At 39.7% G+C, this 21,678-nt stretch overlaps 2 protein-coding genes across 2 annotated transcripts in view; both read left to right on the top strand.

Annotated features, from left to right (window-relative positions):
- Window positions 1-20: 20 nt before the first annotated feature.
- On the top strand, window positions 21-11,650 carry LOC132264722 (SH3 domain-containing kinase-binding protein 1). The gene is made up of 5 exons (XM_059765013.1): window positions 21-412; window positions 5,914-6,115; window positions 7,312-7,423; window positions 7,578-7,998; window positions 8,058-11,650. The coding sequence occupies exons 1-5, from the start codon at window positions 385-387 to the stop codon at window positions 9,431-9,433; spliced, it is 2,139 nt and encodes a 712-aa protein (XP_059620996.1). The 5' UTR covers window positions 21-384; the 3' UTR covers window positions 9,434-11,650.
- Window positions 11,651-13,451: 1,801 nt separating this feature from the next.
- The window catches only part of LOC132265448 (uncharacterized), a 55,855-nt gene continuing 47,628 nt past the window's right edge, over window positions 13,452-21,678 (top strand). Inside the window, exon 1 of the mRNA XM_059766151.1 lies at window positions 13,452-13,936. The gene's annotated coding sequence lies outside the window, so the exon portion shown is untranslated. The remainder of the gene's footprint in view (window positions 13,937-21,678) is intronic.

Genomic DNA, 21,678 nt, shown 5'->3' with positions numbered 1-21,678 from the left:
TAGGCTAAATTCCAAAATGGCGTCACACCTCTTGTCGCTTAAGGTGTATCATTTCGGTATTTTATCAAATTAAAATGATATCATCTGGGCAGGGTCGCGAAGTGTAGTGCGGAAAAAATGCAGAAAACCTCCGTGAAGTGATTTAGCTCGCGTGACACTTGAATTTGCATGTATTTTGTCTGGAAAAGTGACCCTGGAGAAAAACAATCTGCGGAGTGGCATTTCGGTGGCTTTTTTGCACACCACAAGACCAACGAGTGAGTGAGGAGGAGAGCCAGTGACATAGAAAACTCCTATTTTTGCTACACACCTCGAGAACTTTCCCATTGGTGACGCACAAGCAGCCTCTTCCTCCTTCATCCTGTCCGGTGACATCGACAAAGAATGGATAGTCTGGCGACACGAAATAGTGGTGAGTTTGAGTGCCTCAGGAGCTTCCGGGGGGTTCCACACTGTTTCCCTGGTGCACTGAACCATCTTTGTGCTGAAGAGGGTGTAAATAGAACAGCTCTGAGGGTGTGAAATTGGGCAGTGAGCTTAGGAGTGAATGCACGAAGAAAGGCCGCCACGAGGTTGAGTCAGAAGATATCTTCTGACGACTTTCCGGGAGCGTCTTTGGTTTGGGGACAAAGAAAGCGGAGAAATGTGTTCATTATGACTTGGGCAGGGCTGCAAAGAGGTCAGGAAAAGTGTCCCCAATCGTTTCCATAGCATTTCCTCTGACCCAGTTGTCAACGCATGTCCTTTCGCTGAACTGAGGAATACCAATAAAAATGTGAAACGACAGCAGTTAGTCAGGATCGTATGAACATATTTGTTTTATCTAGCATGTTTCCTATTGGATTTGATATCTATAGCATATCGTTGTTATGTTTTAAGTCAATTTTCCTGCAAATTCCTTTATTCTGTTGAATTAATCTCTCGAAACTGCAGGAAATGTTAAACAATCGCAATGTAACAGACAACAAAGCGTGTCTGTAATAAAAAAAATTTTTATTTTCAATCAACTTGTTGACATATTCTGGTAGAATTTTTGCAATTCAATGCATTCAAGGTAAATGCATTGTGATTAGATAATATCCGTGCCTCAAAGCATGCAAAACTTGCTCATCTCTGCCAATAAATTCTCGACATTCTCGCTTATTGGCAGAAATTTGACGTTTGGAAAGAACTTTATTAGTCACAATGTTTACAAAACTGTAATAGATGAAATATGCCGCCTTCATAGTGAAGGTTTCTCGACTCTTGGGAAGGGTTTTCCTTCTAATCCGGTCGCTTTTGTGTGGTGAAAAGTTGATTTCCTTGTGGCGTAAGAAATCCCATCCGAATTGAAGCACAAAAGCACGTCAAGTAGATCAAATTCCATTTAAGGGGAAACGCTGCGGTCGATAGATCTCTGAGCAAAATTGCATCAAGTGCCTTCTTGAGCGAATAATTGGCGACGGTAAAACTATTAATTAAAAATAGTGTGTCTGGAGCGAAAGTAACTTTCATCGCAAAATCTTGGGTGCGATGCTTTCAAATAAGGGGGAAGAAATGTGTATACATTTTCTACCACAGCCCATTATCTTTTTTTTTCTTCTTTTTCGCCATTTAATGTCATTTGATTTTTATGTTCAATAACAATAAAATTTATTATGTTTCTCTGCGCGCGATGCCCTCACATAAAAGGCAAAAATACATGTGACTCAACCGAAAAATCATGGTGTCTTTCCATAGAAAATGTCTTGTCTCTTAATGGGTGGCTTTGATAAGGAAATTCATGGACATTGTGTGTCTTAGGGGGAAAGTGAAAATTGCCATGTTGGACTGGGTCAATGATTTTCTGCTGGCACTTTTCCACCCGCGCCCAGGAAGGGCAACACTTGCGGTGAAATTTGCGCTCAAACAACAGTGTGTTGAGTCATTTCCTCGTCTACTTCCCAACACACACTCTTCCATCGCCAATTAATATGTCAGTTCTGTTTACCAGTCGAAGGAGACCTTCAATGGCTTCACCGGGCGGGGAAAATCTGTGATATTCCGTTGTCTGGAGAAGCTCAAAATAACTCGATGGATGAGCCAAGGAGTGTGGGTGATTTGATTTCCCATGACTCCGCTCATCGTCAACTGGAGAGAGAGAGAGAGATGACTTAATGAAATTGTCGTACGTGCAATGCAAGATTCTTGTACATGATAATTGGTCTTTGATGGCAATAATTTAGGTCAGAGTCTCAGAGTGACACTTTTGTTCCTACTATTTGAATGCTGCACAATTGCTTGCTTCGCTCTAGCTTATTGTCACTTTCATGAAGGTAGATTAATAGTGTTGCTCAAGTGGTTGTGGTCAATGAAGTTTATATATCTTATGCCAGTAACACGTTCAGGCTATTATCAAAGGGATGACGGAGAGCTGGCAGTTCATAATCAACATGATATTGTCTGCCTCGGTGAGAGAAAATGTATACAGAATTTCGTCTCAATGTTGACCATGACCTAGCAATTGGAAGAGCGAAGATTTCTAGGTCATTGGATCACACTAAATTGTAGGCGAATTTGCGTGTTATTTAAAATTCATCGGATGCTAATGCATATTGATTTCTCTATACCATACGCGTATGGTAATCTTTGTAACACGTTTGCTTGCCGGGATTTAAATTACTTTTTTTGCAACGTGTAATTTCGTCTTCCTTGAATTTTGCATAGAGTGTGCTTCCATTTGCAATAATCTTATGCAATTGGGGCACTTCTGATGCAAGAATATCAATATTTTACACCTGACTCCCAAGAATTCCCTTCAATGTTTGAGAACCATTTGGAATATGACAGAATTCAGTGCCAAATCTCGTGAGTCATTGTCTTTCCGGTCTTTGTGATAGGAATCTCTCTGACCCAAGGGTTGAAAATGGATGATGATGAAGTTAGTTTTCCCATCAACTCGAGAGCCTGAACTCTTGTCCTCTGTGATGATGAATCATTTGTGGAAGAGAAGAAGAAGAGCCTATTGTCCGATGTTCAAAGAACATGATTTTCTTTCACTGCGCGATCATAAAGCATAATGAGATGGACGAAGAAGAGTCGTAATATAAATATGAAGATGTATTTTGCGATGCATTTCTAATTTGTCATTCATGAATAATTCATAATTGGAATGTTTCTGCCAGAAGAGAAGCAGCAGGTATTGGAGATGAAATGAGGAGCTGCTGCTAAAGTGCAAAACTGTGAAACGTAACATATCTGATAATGGTTATATTGGTGATGATGTCAGCGAAAATGGGATTTTTGTCTAGAAAAATTAATCAATGGAGATTGAAAATGAGTCAACCGGTTCTCTGTCAACATCGAAAGTGGGAAATTTGAATGAGAATTGCGTCTGGTTTGTGGCCATTTGATTGTGACTTCATATACAATCAGTGAATGAATCTCTTCATCCGTATTGAACACTGCAGAGTCTGCATGAAGTTTGACTCTTGGTGTATTCAACCATGGGACAGTTATCAATTCTTATCTCTAGTATATAGAGTTGGCAATAATTGTAGGTAAACCCGATTAAAAGTGAACAGGGGAAGAACTTTTTATAACGAGTGGACAGATATGGAGATATGTCATGTACTCTTGGAGTGGGAAAAGTTGATAAGAAATTTAGACTGTGTGCTATTTGAGAGGTGTCACTTGAGTGTAGGAAGTTCTAGTGGTCTTAGGGATAATATAAGAAGAGGAGGTTTGGCCACTGGTGTACCTAAATATTTGTTATTCATTTAGTTGCTTATCCCTAAATGTCAGAACAAACAGCTAGTGCTGTAACAATGGCAAAATCATGGGCTTGAAGAAGCTACACAATTCGGGACGTGTCAGAAAACTGCTTCAAGACGAAAATGTGAGTCAAGACATTATATCAGCTTTAATATTAATTCCGTTGATAAATGTTTCATGTGTGTAACACAGACGCAAGAGTTGGCGCAAATCTCTCGTGTGTATTGCAAAGTAGTTGAAGCTCACGGAGTGTTAGAGAAATGAAAGTTCTATGAAATGACAAGTTTATATGAATCCAGAAGGCAACAACCTTGCTTCAACCGCATTTTGTGGGGTTTTTGAAAGCTATGAAATTCAGATTCAATTCACGAATATTAAATGAACTGAAGTTTGCCAAAAGATTTTGTTCTATAGAAAGTTGGGTATTTGAGCAAAAACATTTTTAACGAGTGTCCTTTGGGCCTTTCGCGGGTGAAATTCAATTCGGGAGAATCTCAAGTGATTAATGCTTGTGCAAGGCTGTGTTGAAGTGTTGTTATGGCATTGGGGTTTAGACCATCAGTGAAAATTGTGAAAGATAATGGTGTGTGTTTGTAAACTCTGAAAAACTGGCCCCGGGTTTAGTAACTCAATATCTCTCTCTCTCTGTCTTTTTCTCTATCTCTTCGCCACTCCGAGCAAACTCTCCAGCTCAAAGCCCACCAGCAAAATGTAATGTAAAAGTACTTCCAACTTCGATACATAAATATTATTATGTGTGCTTAGGTCTTCTCTTTCTTGAGCAATTGAACAAAAGCTACTTCAACTATACAGCGTGTCTTTTCTTGCCGTTTGGATTTCCTCGTGAAAGAAACTTCTTTGGGGCAGCAGAGAGTGTGGAGAACAGGTTTATCGAATGTGTTTTACGTATATTAAAAGGCACACAAAAATGACTTTTTGTGTAAATACAACTCGTGGAAATAATATATAACGTACGAAAAATACACAACAATGCCTCCTCAATGGTATATAATGTATGCACATGAGGTGAGGAATTAAGAAGAAAAAAATATTGTAATTAAAATGGCTCTTCAAACAATGATATAGGAGTTTAAGTGTAACGAAAAGGCACGTTTTGCGCTGTGGTGAGCGGACTGACAAAAATTAAATCAGACGTCTGAAATTGCATTCACTTGTAGGAAGATCACTATCCGTCGTAAAAATTTACATAATTTCGCTGGGCAATAATATTTTTCGGCTTGCTGGTCTGTGTTCTGTGTGGCAAGGGTGATAAATTTTGCGGCTTAATTTATTATAATGTAGAAAACTCTAGGGCGTTTTCGTGAGTGAATGCTAAAAAAAAAGTATGAAGACGCGCAAGATGGCAAAGAATGTCAATATGATGGAGATCATGAGGGAAAATTGCCGAAAAGTACAAAGAGAGTATCAGACTTGATGATGCCTGATAAATTAACAATTAATTTACCTCTTTAGAAATGAATTAAGGAAATAATGGTGATATAAAGAGTGCATTACAAAATTCTGCAACAAAATGAAAACACACGTGAAATAACTAGGGAGCAATGATGATTAACAACAGGTGTAGAGAGGCACTTAAATTATGTTATTATGTGTGTTGCTTTTTAATTATTCCCCATCAGCTGCCACCTTGGCAATACATTTCATGATAATGCTCTTTTTTTCCTACAATAATTCCGAAATCAAACCCGTGAAAAGGCAAAGAGTGTGAGAAAGAGAGGCTAAATTGGGCGTCTAAACACACCAACAAAAATTCACTGATGCCCCCACCAAGAAAAGGAGGTATTTCTCTAATTTGTCTGTTGGAAAACGATAAACAAAGATTGGCATTCAGTTGAAGAGTGTCGTCAGAAAAGAGTGTTTAGGGTATTATGCTTTGCTGTAAAAAGAGGTGTTTTATTGAGAATTTCGGGAGGTAATTTTGCGTGTTGAGCCGCCAATTTATTGTTTTGTGTGTGGGAATCTCTCAAAGTAGTTTAATGACCCAAAAGAGGAGGAAGAACTTTTTTTGTGCTATGGCAAAATTTAGTGTGTCATGTTGTTGAGCAGCAGTTGCAAAAAAAAAGAATGAGAGACACTTTTGCATACGCAAATAACATCGGTGAATTTCTTTTAGCAATCCTACCATCACTCACCTTCTTTCCTGTTCTCTTGTCTTTCCAGTGAGTGCAATAGTTGAACACGATTACACAGCGATGCAACCAGATGAACTGAGTCTGGTCAAAGGTGCCATCATACAGAATATTAAAGTACAACCAGGCGGTTGGTGGGAAGGAACAATAGCGTCTTCTGGCAAAAGTGGAATGTTTCCTGACAATTTTGTGCGTGTCCTGGAGCCGGACGATAAAAATCCAGTTGTGCTGAGGTAAATAACAACACAAGCATCTCGCAATTCAATTATCATTTGAATCAGTCATTAAACACTATCTTGGCTCTTCTTGCAATTTTCTGCATTAACTTATTAATTATGTTGATTGATTGTAAATTTACCGCTAGATGGTAATTGATGTAAATCGAGGTGAAAAAGACAAACACACACACACACACACATATGGACAAGGGGAAAAGATAAAGAGAATTGCAAGAAACAAAGTGTGACATCATAGGAAGAATGAGAAGAAGAGAGTTAAAATTGTCAACGAGGAAACTTTTGATGATTCATATGTAAATTGAGATCTGTCGTATCATGAATAATTCAACGTTATACATTTTCTTGAGACATTTACGGTGTTTGTATTAACAGAAAAAAATGTCGCTAAACCGCGCGATGTAGAAGCGGCAACAAGAGTATAAGAAAAGAAAAACAATGCGTACAGTTGATCGCAAAAGTGTTGACATATCAGGGCTTTTTTGAGGTGTGACTATATGCAAAAATTTGGGTGTCGAGTAGTTTAGAAAGAGAAAATCTAACTATAACTGTTATGGATTTATTATGTATATTTTTTTATGGTTAATCCTATTTTGGAGGTTCATTCAAATGACAATTTCCATCACAGTGAGCACACGGAACAGTTACAACAATATGTTTGCCGAAAACACAATGCTCTTCTGCGCCCTTTTTGATTCGCTATGGAGATAAGATTTATTATTGTTTAATCATGGCGCGATGAGTTCAAAGACAAGAGTTTAATGATCTCTGGGTGACGGTTTTGTGACTCACTGTACTCTATGTAATTGGACACTGGAAGAGAAATATCTTTGAGTTGCAGTAAATCATGCGAATAACTGACCATTTCGAGAAGTTGAATAATGCAAATGATCATATTCCATGCTCAGTTACGTCTTCCATTGATCTGTGGTGAGATGAAAAGAATCACTTTTGAGCTCACTGTGCTTCTTGTGAAATTGAAATCGTGAGCAATTATGGAATGTCGTCATGTGTCTCATTTGTAATTTAGTGACATTTTGCCAGACTTGTGAATAAATGTTCTGCTTTGCATAAAAGTTTCTCGTTTGGGGTTTGAGAAGTGGAGAGATGCTAAATTTGTAACAGAACGAATTTTATGTCATGAATTAATTCCTCCTCTTTTCCTTTCCATCTCTTGCTCATTGGATGTCTAGGGATAAATCTGCAGCATCAAATAGGCGATGCAAAGTGGTTTACAGCTATACACAGAACAACAATGACGAACTTTCCCTGGCGGTTGGTGACATCATTGAAGTGCTAGGCGAGGTATGTAATGTAAGAGAAAAGATCACCGATAAGCACACTATCGCTGTCACATCCAGTGGATGGATTAGCATTTAATCGAAAGAGCGACACTCTCGCTTTAATTAACTTTCTGACCCATGATTAATCACCACTCTTTCTCTGTGGCTTCTTGCAGGTGGAGGAGGGATGGTGGCGCGGCAAATTGGGCAATCGAGTAGGTGTCTTCCCATCCAACTTCGTCCTAACCGTTGACGATGTGTCACCAGTGTCGGCAAATAGGATTTCAACAAATACCTCAGGCAATCGCACTAAAACTAGTCTCAACAGCTCGCGCGAGGACTTGGTGTCGGCTGGTGTCAATAACTCAGTGGCACAGGACAAAGATGCCCCGAGTTTACCACCAAAGCCAGTGAGGGAGATTTGCAGAGTTCTCTTCCCGTACGAGCCACTGAATGAGGATGAGCTGGAGTTGCTCGAGGGTGATATAATCACGATACTGAGCAAGGATCTGCCCGACAAGGGGTGGTGGAAGGGCGAATTGCGTGGGAAAGTAGGTGTTTTCCCAGACAACTTTGTCTTCGTTCTTCCGCCTGAAGGTGGGAAATATTGTGATAGTCTCCTAATATCTTACTATAATAATCTAATGTTATTACAGCATCACCATCAAAGGAGAGCGGCATTAAGCCTGATCGTCCACCACCAGCGTCAAAGATGATCATTCAGAAGACGACGAATAACAGTAACTCGATCAATTCTTCGCGGAAGGACAGCTTCGGCTCCAAAGATTCGCTGAATGAGTCTGGAATTGTGACAGGCAGTGTGGCGGCTCACAGAAAGTCACTGGAGAGCAAATCTGTTGATCCAATAGCTGAGAAACCGCCGAGGAAATCATTTGACACCAAAAGTTCAGTGGATATGAGGAAGAGTATGGAGAATCTGGATGAAAAGAAGGCGACTCCGCCGCCAGTCTTGTCAAAGAAACCCAGTGTGCCAATCAAAAAGTCCCCTACCATCGGCAGTGTGACCACAAACATCTTTGGGCTGAATAAGAAGGTGAAACCGGCGGAGAACAAGACCAGCAATCTGGACAATCCGGATGGGGGCGCTTCCAGTAAAATGGGCAGTCCTCAAGTGGCGGACAACAATGAAAAGGGTGTTGTTGGTGAGAGGATCACTCGGAGTTTCGGGGAGTCGGACTTTGATCAGGTGGAGAGATCGAGTGGCGTGCTGAAGGATATGAGAGCCAACAGGGCGAAGTTGCCCAAGGGAAGACGACCTCCTACGTCAGCGCTCAACTCCAGTGGTGAGAGTAGTATGCTGAATGGCAGCAGTGGCAGTATTGAGGAGCACAACAACAGCAAGGACACATCGCAGAGTGAGGATGAGCTGGTGAAGCCCAAGGCGAGAGAGTGGGAGAAGAACAAGGCTCCGTGGATGGCGGAGTTGAAGGCCAACCAGGCGAAGAAGACATCACCCAGCTTTGATTCTACCAAATCTCCCGCGGAAGTGACATCCGGTGGGGAAAACACTGAGCGAATGGACATGTCCAAGTCATTCAGCAGCTCGTTCATGGCGTCGAGTCAGAAGAGGACAAGCGAGAGCTTCGAGGTGCGCTCCAACAGTGTAGATGTGAAGAGCACGAGCTTCGAGGTGAAGAAGGAGGACGTGATGACCAAGTCAGTGTCGGCGGTGTCCACGAAGATTGCTGTTCCGGACAATGAAGAACCGGTCTCGAAGCCGCGACCGGCGAGTGTGGCGGTCAGCTTGAGGAACAGGAGCAGTTCACCGATGAGGCAATTGAGTGCAGGTCGTCCGCCAAGCATGGGCACTGAAGTGGTCGCCGAGAACGCGCATCAGTCGGAGTCAAAAGTGGGCGAACTGGAGCAGCGAGTGGCGAAGCTGGAGCGGATTGTGCAGAGCCAGGGCATAACCATTGAAGATCTGGTGAGGCGCCTTCGCGACGAGTCGGACAAGGTGAAGACGCTGAAGGCTGAACTGGAGAAGTATGCCCAGTGTGTGACGCAGGTATGAAAATGATTTCCTCCCGAGGCGAATCGGGACGATTTTCCGTGAATGGAATTTTTGTACATATAAAAATTTGGTCAACTTGGGATTTGTAACACACTTGATATAATGTCTTATCAATCCTGCTGTAATTTGAGAATTCAGCATTATCGTGATTGTGTAAACAAAAGAAAAAAAAATTGAAAAGTATTTAATTGCAAGGTTTTCACTTTGTGAAATTCAGTGACTATTTGGAATTATTCGAATGCTTGATATATTTGACAAAGACAGAAAGTTGCATGAAATGATTTATTTAAATTGAATAAAATGAACATTGGAAATTGCACAAATAATTGTGATGATACATTTTATAAACTCTTTCATTCATATTTGCATTCCACATAATTTACATTCATTCACATTGATTTGGGTTGACATTTGGAGTCATTCGGATAATTCTGAGAAGCGCTGTGAGTTTGAAAAATATTGAAACACACTCCAAGAAAATGAGATCACTTTAAAGTATTTGCCTTTTATAGCGATTCACTATTTTATGAATCCAATACACGATGGATCCTTAGAAATTATATACATAAAATTTGTGTCAAGATCGAGAATTTTTGTAATTGTAGCTGATAAATTATTTCAAATTCATTCGCTGGACAGAATGAAGAAAACATTTTGTAAATGGAGTAGAGAAAGGGAGAATAAAAAGAAATTAAATGAATATAATTGCGCAATATACAAAAATGATGATAAATATATTTTTATATGCTTGAATTGTGTGATTTTGGTGGATATGAGAAAGTATATATCATTTTGTGTGAGAATCATTTTTGTATAAAATAAAATTGATAAAAATTTGTATGTTAATCTTGTGCAATGATTGCGAATTTTTACATTATTATGGCTTGTCTTTTTGCACAATGATTGTAGAAAATACGCTTCTTGCTGTAACATAAATTAATTAGAGGGATATTGAAGATGTGCGGAGAGAAACCATAGAATTGGACATTCCAATTGTTTTTTTTTTTTCGCAAAATTACAAAGAGAAGAAAAATATTCAAGTGCTTGAGGGCGGTTTAAAAGGAGTAAATAATCACAATAGACGACGATATCAGCGTTAAATGCTTGTGCTTCCTTCACAAAATATTCAGTTGCTATTACAATTTAGATTGGTAGTGATGAAAATATGACTAGTGGGCATCATTTTGAGACATTTTATGGATAGAAATTTAAAAAATATACACCAAGATAAAGAAGAAGAATATATATATTTATTTTGCTATTTATTAAGAATATACACCGAAGGAGGAAATATTTTTTAATGAAACATTTGCATTTGTACATAGAGAAATTGCGTAGGAGCGAAAGAGGGGGAGGAGGAGAGGTGAAGAAAGTAGTGTGGGACAGTGAGATTAATTGCCAGGCCTTTATGCATTTCATTTAGGATTATAAATGATATAATGGAACGATGATTATGAGAGAGATGAACAGAGTCTAGTGAATTATTCTAAAACGCAGGCATTGTGCTTCTGAGAGGGATTGATGTTCTCAATGGCGATTGGAGAATTGTGTGAAATGGAGAGCAATATTTGAGCAAAAACCTCTCCCCAATCAATTATTCAGAGGGTTTGTAAAAGGAGACCATCGGTACGTTGATAGTCCATTTTGTAAATTGCAGATAACTGAAAATTACTGTGGTTCCCATTCTCACTAGTGAGAAGGAGAGAGAATGAACGATGGGCCAAGTATGCTCGCTGAATATATTTGTAATATAATGCTTGATGAGCATTTTCAGTCTAAATGAAATATCATTCCAATTTGTATTAATGATAAATACCTTAAATAGGATTATACTACAATCTATAGTGAGATACAACATTCATAGAAGACAGTGGATGAGGAGGAGAACAGAAGAAGCGAGAATAGAGAGAGAGTGGTTCAAAGACATGAGATTGGTTTTTGTAAGTCCTTTCAAATTGTTTTGATAACGTATAAAAGAATGTGAAATTGTGCATTTCCTATTTACATAATTATTCCATTACTTTCAATGATATAATCACAATGTATGACTATGTTTTATAAGACAGAGTGAGGAGATGAAAAGAAAATGATAGTATGAAATTGTACTTACGAGAAACTTTCCATAAATATAAACCTTATTTCGTCTATTGATTTCATAGGACATAAAATAATATTAATAATATATTTTTATTGATAAATAAAAGTAAAAATTTCATGAAGAAGAATCACACTTATTTCTATGAGTTGCTCCGAGAGAAGACACAAAACATCGAAATTTGATATTTACTCTACTCGTGTGGATTGTTTCTGGCAAAAACTCAGTCTTATTAGTCAATTTTGGGGTGAATTTCATGGAAGAGTTGGCAGTGCGCAAAATTGTCAATTGTAATTTGAGTTTGTGGGTGGTTGTCATGTTAACACGTCTCATTTGATTGAATCAGCAATGGTGTGGTTTGGTGACGATAAAAACCACCATCCGGCAGCACCTAAAATCACTGAATATACTGCTAAAACGGCAATGTGTGGCGAATGAAAACGTCCTGCTTCTTTATGATTCTCGCCTCCCTCACGCGCTCCTCCCGCAATTCCAGTCGAAGGGTGGTGCTTCACCCTTCGCGCGGCTTTTTTTTTGTGCCTCTCCTGAGTGTGCGGTAAAGTATACAGAAATATGATGAGGTGGAGGAATGAGCAGGTGCTCGTATATATGTTCTGTATCCTCGTAAAGCCGTCGAATACATAGAGTGATATGTACATGAAATTCTACGCATCTCTCTATGTAACATTTACACCGTCTACATCTGCGCTCAGTACAGACGCTGGTCAGAATTGTAGACGCGCTTCGCTGAGTGGCGAGAATCTCACTTGCAGCTTCCACACGATCAGCCAGTGTCTGTAGAGAGAGGTGAGCTTGGGCATATTAAACAAGAGCATCCCCTCTTGATACTATATTTATACGCAGCACACAATTTGCAGTGTTGTACTACAATCGATTCCGTCCGGCAGGACTTCAAGGAGAGTCCGATTGTTCAGGATGGGCGAAAAGGTCCACAAGGAGCATGTGACGGAGTGGATTCTGGGACAATTGCAGCTCACCCGGAAGCCCATCTTCTCTGTCTATCGCCTGCACGCGGCGCTCTCGCTCTCGGATGCCACTTGTGGCGCGTGGTAATGCTCTGACCTGTTGGCAATCGGAAAGCTGCTCTGGGCTTTCGGCGGGGTGGTGGCACAGCCTCTCTCGCGACGGCCTCTATACGTTAAATATGCTGTGATGACGACAATGAATCAAGGGATGGGGGACGAGAGGCGCCCGAGCTAGAGAGCTTGGGCGTCCAGAGCGCCGGCGCCAGAAGCACGCCAGACAATTTTACAAACACCAACACTCACGCAAGCGAAGCTCTCGTCGTGGAGCAACTGTAGCTTTTGGGGCTCTGCGTTGCTCGTTCGCAAGTCTCCAGGGCGAGGTGATGAATCTGGTCGTCTTCTGGGAGTGTTTGAAAATTATGCTAGACAACTTCCGATTCTTTTCCCAACTCCCAAAATTGTGACCAAATAATAAACCAATAGTAGTTTTGTTAAGCGCTTTTACAGTTGATCGCGAGTAGTGAGCACACGGCGAAGCTCTCTGCAGCCATCCTGGCGCTCTTCCCCCATCAAGGGTGAAAGGCATACCTTTGGCCGGGCTGGTGTGCGTGAGACTCCGACCAGAGTCTGTTGCATTGAAATACAACACGCTCCGACGGTGTATCCTCAGTGCCTGGATCGCTGTCGGGGAGTTAAGGTGCATCCCGCCACGGAGTCGCGTGTCACGAGAGAAGAAAGACAATCTCACGGAGCGACCCTCAGTCGAAGCAGGACACTGAGTCAGCCTCCCGCTATTTTTTGTGCGCCCCCACTCGAGGGTGGAGTGGACATTTTTCGCGGACGAGCGGTTTCAGCTGAACGTTGCCGTGCTGGGAGCCACAAAAAAAGAGAGTCGAGTGTGTGAAGCAACAGATTGCTAATGAGAAACGAGACGGTGGATTGTATCTGCAAATAGATACATTTCTGTGTGCCCTTCTCACCATCTCGGGTCCCTCATTATCAGAAGACACCACATCCCCGGGGCCGCAGAGATACCGTTTAATTGTGCGAACTGCTGCAGAGGCAGTCAGGAGAAAAATCAACAGAGGACCAGGCATTTCCATAAATTCTGCACAACTTTTTCCCACAGCAAATTCGCCACTGTGCACTAAAAATCTGTCGAGTGTTGGTGTTTTTTGCCTGCTGGAAAAGTTCCTCGTCGAAATAAAGGGACGCGCGAAAGGGAGGTCCGACCAGGTGAAGTTGAGCCCAATATGAATGTTAGATTAATGTGAAAGTAAAGTGTCTGGAAGGTCAGATGACTTTCAGTGTTTTCCATACATTTTTCATAGTGGTGTGTTCATAGTGGATTTCCTCTCTTGTGCAGCAACTCCAGAAAATTGCTGTGATGCCTCGTGGAAAATTAATCAGCATTTAGAATTGGTACGTGACCTAATTACACTTTTCCTCCCTTTTTTTCTGCCACCGCCGAAAAATCCTCATGAGCTCAATTGGAAGTGTCTTGTTGAAAAAATCAAGATTTCCCCGCTTACAAAATGTCATTTGTTGCTGACGAAAATTTATGGTTTGCTTTGGCAAACAAAAAAAAGCACAAGTCCAAGTAGATTTTTGCTTAGAGCTTTCCATGAGTGCTGAAAAAAGCACCCAGCAAATTCATCATTTATCATTATTGGCATCCATTTACCCTCGAAAAAAAACTTTCCACTAACACATTTTCTCCCCCAAAAGCATTTCCCTCGGCGGACTCTTAAATTTCTCCAGAGGACTCAGGAAAAGTCATACATTTCACGAAAGTTATTTGACAAAATTGCACGGCAAAAATATTTTGAATGCTCGGAATTTGCCTGGGAAAAATAGTTGTGGAATTCAAAGTAGTTGGAATTGAAATTGAATAGTGTAAGATGGATATGAAGACGTGTGTTTCAAAATCTCTTAAAGTTAAGAGGTTGCAGTGCAGCTTTAAATATGCTATAGACTAATTTCATTAATATCAATACGAAATGTGATTGGCGGAAACTCCCAAGTTAATTCTCAGCTCTTCCAATCAAGAGGAAGGATTCATTGATTTTTTTTCCCCGTGAAACATTCAAACCCTCGTCTTATTTTCCCACAGTCACTGACCACAAATTTATCATTCGACCGTGTACAAATGTAAACTTGGGCGACTTGAAAGGATCTCTGGCGATTAAAGAGATCAGCCAATATCTCAGCTCAATGAATTGCATCTTAGCTCTTCGCTTGGGAATGTGTTGCAGTCGATGGACTGCTTTACTCAGAGAATCCTTGGAATGGGAAGCAACATGTTGGAGACGCCCTGACGGATGAAGTAGGGACAAAGTGAAGCATATTGCGAGGGAATTGTGTGCAAAGAAAGTAGATTATGAGATTATCTCATGACGCTAAATAATTTGATCACTTAGTAACTGCATTTTCTCAATGTGTTTGATGTTACACTCAGAATTGGTGTGACGAAGGGTGCTTAAATGGCCAGAATTTTAATTAAAATTTGACTTTGTCAGTGGAAGATGCAGGGAAAGTGCTGTGCAGCAGTGAATTTCCGTAATTAGCATGGCAAATGGGTATGTGTATCTCAGTGTTACTGACTGATGCTGAAGTTCCATGCAATTTTAATTTCATTCCAACCTGGGATTTGAGCCTGCAATTTCTATTCTGTCAAAAGTGCTCTGCTTTCTCGCATCCATCAGCACAAGATCAGGAATGCTTTCACTCTAATTGAACAAATTTGGAGATAATCCACCAAGATACGCTTGAAGATACTGGAAGCTGCACAGTCTTTGTCTCCATCGTCGTTTCTATCGGGAACACTCTCATGGGTGATCTTATTTTCTTACAAACCGCCAGAGAGTATTTTTAAAACCTCCACTTTTGGGTGGATTTCCGCTCAGCGTAGCGTTGACGGAACGACTGCTCAATGCCGCAATGAAGAAAGGAAGCTCCGTAATCGATATTTTCGCCCCCAAAACTCGTAACGACCTCTCCTCGGGGATCATTCACGGACACTTTAATACTTGTTGGAGTATTTTGTGAATTTCTTCGCAACACCCTCAGTTTCGCCCATGTAATAGAAGGTGCTGCGAAATTTTAAGCATATTTGCGGCCAATTATGCTCTCCTTTGGTTATTTGAGAAAAGTTTTCGCCCTCAAACTAAAGAACTTTCCTCATGAGCTCATTCAATATAATTTGAAGTAGAAATTGAGATGATAAAGCAGTTTATTAAAAGTTTAGACTGAAGAAAGGGTAGTTTGTATGGGTTTCACAACACAATGGATATCCTGACGACTATATTTTTTCCTTTCTACTGAAATCCTGGATTTTCCTCCAGTGAAGTGTTGCTGGGAAAATACTTTTTACGACCTCGCGTGTTTTATGCCTGATTCTCTGCCAGTTCATGATACAAAAAAAGCGGCATAGAATAATTCACCCCGGAGATATTTGCTTTTAGAGCAATTCTGCACCTGGACCTTCTATTTAATTGCAAGAGAACAGAGAGAGGCAGATCCCTGTGGCATTTTGCATATTCCAGAGAAGAGACAACATATGTTATTTGCACACATTTTCCTAAATGGCTTTTTATCTTACCAAATTATGTGCATTTTATTCTATTTTATATGTACTTCGCGTCCGCCGCAAGCTCTGCTGTCTCTTATATTTCAACAATAAGCATTTATTGTGATATTAACAGAATAATGACAATTCATTTGAAAATATAACAATGAATATCACATTATTACGCAATTTCTCGATCAATTTGAATATGAAAGGCAGTCTTCTGGATTAAGTGTCCACACTAAATTAAAATGTAAATTATAAATGTCATCATAAAGTTTGTTCTTTTGATAGATATACAGCGCAGTATCACCCACGGCGCCTTAATTGCCAACCCCTAAAATTGACGCTCAGGAAGTTCCTTTTGTCCCGCCGAGTTCCTGGGAAGTCGGCCCGAATATATAACGCATTATTAATTTGGGTGTGGCCGTTTTGGGAGGGAAATTAATCACATTTTAAATTATTGCGACATATTTTTCGCCAGACACCTTCCCAATAGACTTGTCTCACAGGAGCGACAATTGGGATTAATTTGTGGGGCCGCATGGACATGGAATTCCGAAGGCTGTGCGCCCGTAATTGAAATTGAAATATTGAAATATCACTGTCAATTCCGATCAAATGGGAATTACTTGGGGTTTGCAAGTTGAAAGAAAAACACTTTTTGCAACTTTCGAATACGTGAACAGTGTGAGAAGGGAAAATGTGAAAGATAAATGTGAAAATTCTCAACATTTTTATGTGCTCAGAGGGGTTCAATACCGAGGATGAGCTTGTGTTTTCTTATCATGAAAAATGGATAAATGGTTCGGAGATGTTCCTCGGGATTCCACACCCTGACCCGAAATGTATCACTGCGAGCTTCACGGAGATTCATCGCTGTGGAGTTGTATTTTATTCGTACGGCGAATTCATTTGATTGATAGTTATAAAAATTGAGAGCTTTCACTCAATATCTCTGTGAATTGTATGACTAGAATGTAAATTCTATAGGAAGACTCTTAATGGATAACAAATCAATAACAACAAGATGTTTTTTCCACTAACGACAATCTATGCTCGTGAATAAGTGAAATGTGGATGATTGTGGAAATTTGTGGGGTAGAAATGTATATTTTGAAACTTTGTATGAAAGACAGCTGAAAACTCAAATGCTCTCTATGAGGCAGCTGGAAAATATGGGTGTGAATTTTTGACTTTTATTTGAGAAATTTGAATGAAGGTATGATGTTTATTTTCTCCAGATGCTGCGGAAATTGAGAGTGAGCTACATTCTCAGATGCTACCGCAATTTTGTGGGAACAATAGCAAGAGAAAATTGTTTTCCCTGCTGTGAATTAATTTTGGGCAATATTTTTTTACATGAGATTAAAAACTGTCAATAAATTCTCTCTAATGTAATTAAAGTAGAGGCAGAAAGAAAGTCAAGATGATGAAAACTCACTCACATTTTAGTGAAGTAACCTTGTGCGGTTGTAAGGGAAAGAATGCTGTAGAAACTTTCCTGAATTTCCACAATTTCCCTCCAGCAATTCCCGGAAACTCTGATTTCTTCATGTTTCTAGTTTCTGCTATTTACTCTCCATCTCACTCTCTCCAATTATTTCCTCCTCTTTTTTCCGGTTTCCTGTGCCGAAAGCACTCCAGATGAAGTTGTGTGTCAATATTATGATTAAAGTTTCCCCTCCGTGCGTGGCCAGACTTTTCCAGTTGATAAGGTGGAAAATTTAAAATGACATGCCTGCATTTGAAGGGCTCTCGTGTGTGCTAATTACCAGATGGGTGAATTGATTGCTTTAAATGCCAATAGCACGCCTCAAAAGACAATAGGTTCGGGCAGTGAGGCTGCAAGGGAAACCCGAAGAACCACAGCTTAGCCGATCATTGCAGGGCTTTGCCAGTTGGCACCTCAGTGGCCAATAAATAACTTGTTGCGGAAAAAGTGACACTGAATTGCAATTTTACCTGCGCTTTTCTCGCAAATTGTCCATCTGCCACTTTAAAGATAAATGGGTGGAAAATATTTAATGAACTTTTCTCTGTCAGAATCAATTTCAAGTGCTTCTGCGCTAAATATTCTCACAATTTATTCAAAAAATATTAATGAGATTTCAGTTTTGATACAAAAACTTTACGTCCAGAATTTTATGATTGAAATTCTGAAAATAGAACGACCATAAAATTTGCATTTGGTAATTTATCGACATGTTTCTCAGAGAATATTAAAATTTTATACCTTTTCGTAAGAAGGAGGTTTGAACTCGAGAGCTTTCGAAGTCCTTAAACTCTGTAAAATCAATTGAACTATTAGACATACACATTCTGAATAGCCTGCAAAATGAATGAAATTTTAATGACAATAATTAAACTGTCCATTGACAATTTGGCTCATCACTTTCTGTAATGCACTTGAAATAAAACCACAATTGCGTTTGACTGGTCAGAAATATTTTAACAATATCACCAGTAAATGAATTGCACCAATTTTGATGACAATAAATGTGATATACCCCATAATCTAATTGTGATTAATAGAACACTCGAGCGGACTTCGCAGGCAATTGTCTACGTGGTAAATATTCAAGAGTTTATCAATTTTTAGTCAATAATTCTCTTCCTCTCTGAGGCGATTAAATTTGACCCCAGTCAGGATGTTAATATTTTAAGCGCTGCGCACCATAAAATCAGTCGCTTGGGAATTCAGTGGAAATAGGTGGAACACTTCTAAATCCCTGTGTTAATACTCAAAGTGTGTAAATAGAATACAAAATGTACGAAAATAAGTATTGTAGTGGCGCAAAAAGAGTACAATTTGTGAACACGCAACACACCATGTTTGAACATAGTAAATTCATGAGGTTGAAAGCTCTCGGAAAAATGTGAGAAAAGCCAAAAAATTAATATTTCTCTGCGACACGGTGGGCTTACTGCCTTTTTTCTGTTCATCAAAACCCTTATCAGCTTCCGCTCAACCTCACACTATATTTTCTGGTTCGTGGCAGTGAACACCTTTTCAGGTGGGCGCGCAATTTTATATCGATCGTAACTTCACAAAATTTTACACATAAAACAAAACTGTTGTGTTAGTCAACAATTATTCAAGCAGAATTTATGGGAAAATATGCAACATTCTACTATCATTTATTTATTTGAGAATACATATATTGTTGGGTCACTTCCAGAGGAAAACATCATGTGTTTGCATATGTTTATTATTCAGAATTCACTTCTGTTCTCAAATACTTCATGTATCATATTGCGAGGAGCGCGTTTTGGGAAAGAGGATTCGTCAATGTGATACCGTTGAATTGCACTCGTTTCGAGAAGTTGCGCTGAATTCTACCTACAACGACACAAGTCGTGCCTCCTTTGTCCCTTGTTGCCTACAAAAGTGTTGAGCTTTTAAGGTCAGTTGTATCGACATGCACGGAGAAGCCCCACGTTGTATGGCTTCTGCGTAGGCCCTATTGTGGAGTACAAGGATCACTGAATGACAAAGCAACTCCCACAGATCCTGTGGCACAAAAGACGGAACTGAGTCCTTTCTACCCGAGAATCCACCCCTTTCAGTGATTGTCGATGGCAATAGAGGCGAATCCCTTGTGCTGAAGTCTGGAAAGAAGCACAATTCCCGAGACGAAGACGTGCTTCATTAATCCATCGTGTTGCTTTTATTAAAATTACCCTTGATTTATAAGGTGATTGTGAGGTAAATATGCAGGACTGTTTTCTGTGCCATTTGCTAAGAATTGTCCGTGATGTGTTGTTGTGAATGTTTCGCCTAGTTTTAGTCTGAATTGATGTCAATAAATAATTCAAACAAATGAAATTTTACCATCTGTGTGATGGGTAACAAAACACTCTGAATCAATGTCACCTATTTTATAGAAAATCAATACCACACTAATTGCTTCTGTGCCATTACACCCTTATTGTCAGATTTAATTCAGGTGAAGCACTGTGGGGTGACTTTTATTTGCGCTGTTTTGACATTAATGTAGGAGAGAGAGAGGGATGAGCTTTAAAAATTTCTTTAATTCCGTGGTGAAGCTTCTGGCGAGAATTCCTAATTCTGCGTTGTTCATGGAATAATCTTCCTCCAATCGATTTTCTAGCGCTCCTTCAGCACTACTGTTGTACTTAAGGATGAAATTTATGATATATATGACAGACGATGACACAGTTCTCATTTAAATATGACAGTCATCCTTAAATATTGGATGTGGTGTTCAGCAGAAATTCATATATTGAATTTTCTCGGGTCGCGCGTTTACAAAATTCTCGCTCGAACCATCAGCAAAATACATAATTAATCATAATTAATTGAGGACCCTCTTCAAGAATCACTAATGTGTACAATGTGTAAAAGTTTTCTATGTAATGAGCAACATATTCTGATGAAACTGCCACGCGCGGCTCCATGAGCAGTGTTTTATGTAATTTAGATACAAAGATACTCTTTGATATTAAATTCCACGCAACTAATTCAACACACTCACCCTCCTTCTCACACTTCACAATTTGTTCACGTTTCGGGTGCTTTATTAGGAATTCCCGTGATGACCTCGGACAGGGTGCGCCGGAGGAGGATCCATCGGAACGCCCAGGGACAGTGCGTGGTCCGGCCTAATGGGCGAAAAGGCTGAGCGTAGTGAATTGGAATAATGGGGATGGCCTTTATTAGCAGATTTATCGGTATGAGTGCCACTTGTGCCTCATTGACAACAATCTGTGAGCTTTAATGCCCGGCGCTGGGGTGGGCAGAGTATCGATAATTCTATTTGTAAAATAATATCACTTGAGATAGGGAAGAATGGCGCGCGATAAGGACTATGGGAAAATGGGAAAATACTCTGTTGCTCATCTGACGTGGCTGGAAATAAATTGGAAATTGACTGCGATGCCTCTAGCAGAAGCAGTGCCATTGAGTGATTTTTATAGCAAAAATACAGCAAAATGTCATCCTAGAGGGATATTTCCGCGCCACAGAATGGATTCAATATGACATCCAAAGCGACAAGATTTGCTATGCTAGTTTTTGTCATGGCTCAAAATCACCAGTTGCTTTTTGCCTGCGAAAATCAATGCAGAAGTTTTTCGAATGCATGAATGAATTGTCCAAATGAAATTCAGAAATTTGGTAACCGCATTCGACGTATAATCTCGGGAGCTACTCACTGTATATGAAATTCGATGCAAATTCGGTAGACAGCAAGCGACTATGAAAAAAGAGTTGTAAGCTAATATACATACATATATAAGGATGAGAATATGTTGCGAACTGAAATTCGATAAACATCCAATTATAATCAACACAAATTATTTCATAAACCGATATATAAAATCCAATTGCGATGGAATTTCTAATTAAATGATCTATTTATATCTATGGAACGAAATGGATAAACAATGCTTATGAATCTGTTAGTAAAACGTTGGGATTTACATGTTCACTATATGTGTTTATCTCGTTAATTCGCTATAATTGGGAATTATGGACTTGGCCCCAGAATTTCAGTTATGCGAAAATGATACAATCTTCTGTAAATTAACGATATGGAAATTGGAAGAAGGCCAAAATTGTCCCTTTGATTTG

Source organism: Phlebotomus argentipes, unplaced genomic scaffold, assembly GCF_947086385.1.
Source record: "Phlebotomus argentipes unplaced genomic scaffold, Phlebotomus argentipes genome assembly contig_2, whole genome shotgun sequence".
Taxonomy (NCBI): domain Eukaryota; kingdom Metazoa; phylum Arthropoda; class Insecta; order Diptera; family Psychodidae; genus Phlebotomus; species Phlebotomus argentipes.
This window is presented reverse-complemented; position numbering and strand designations above follow the sequence as displayed.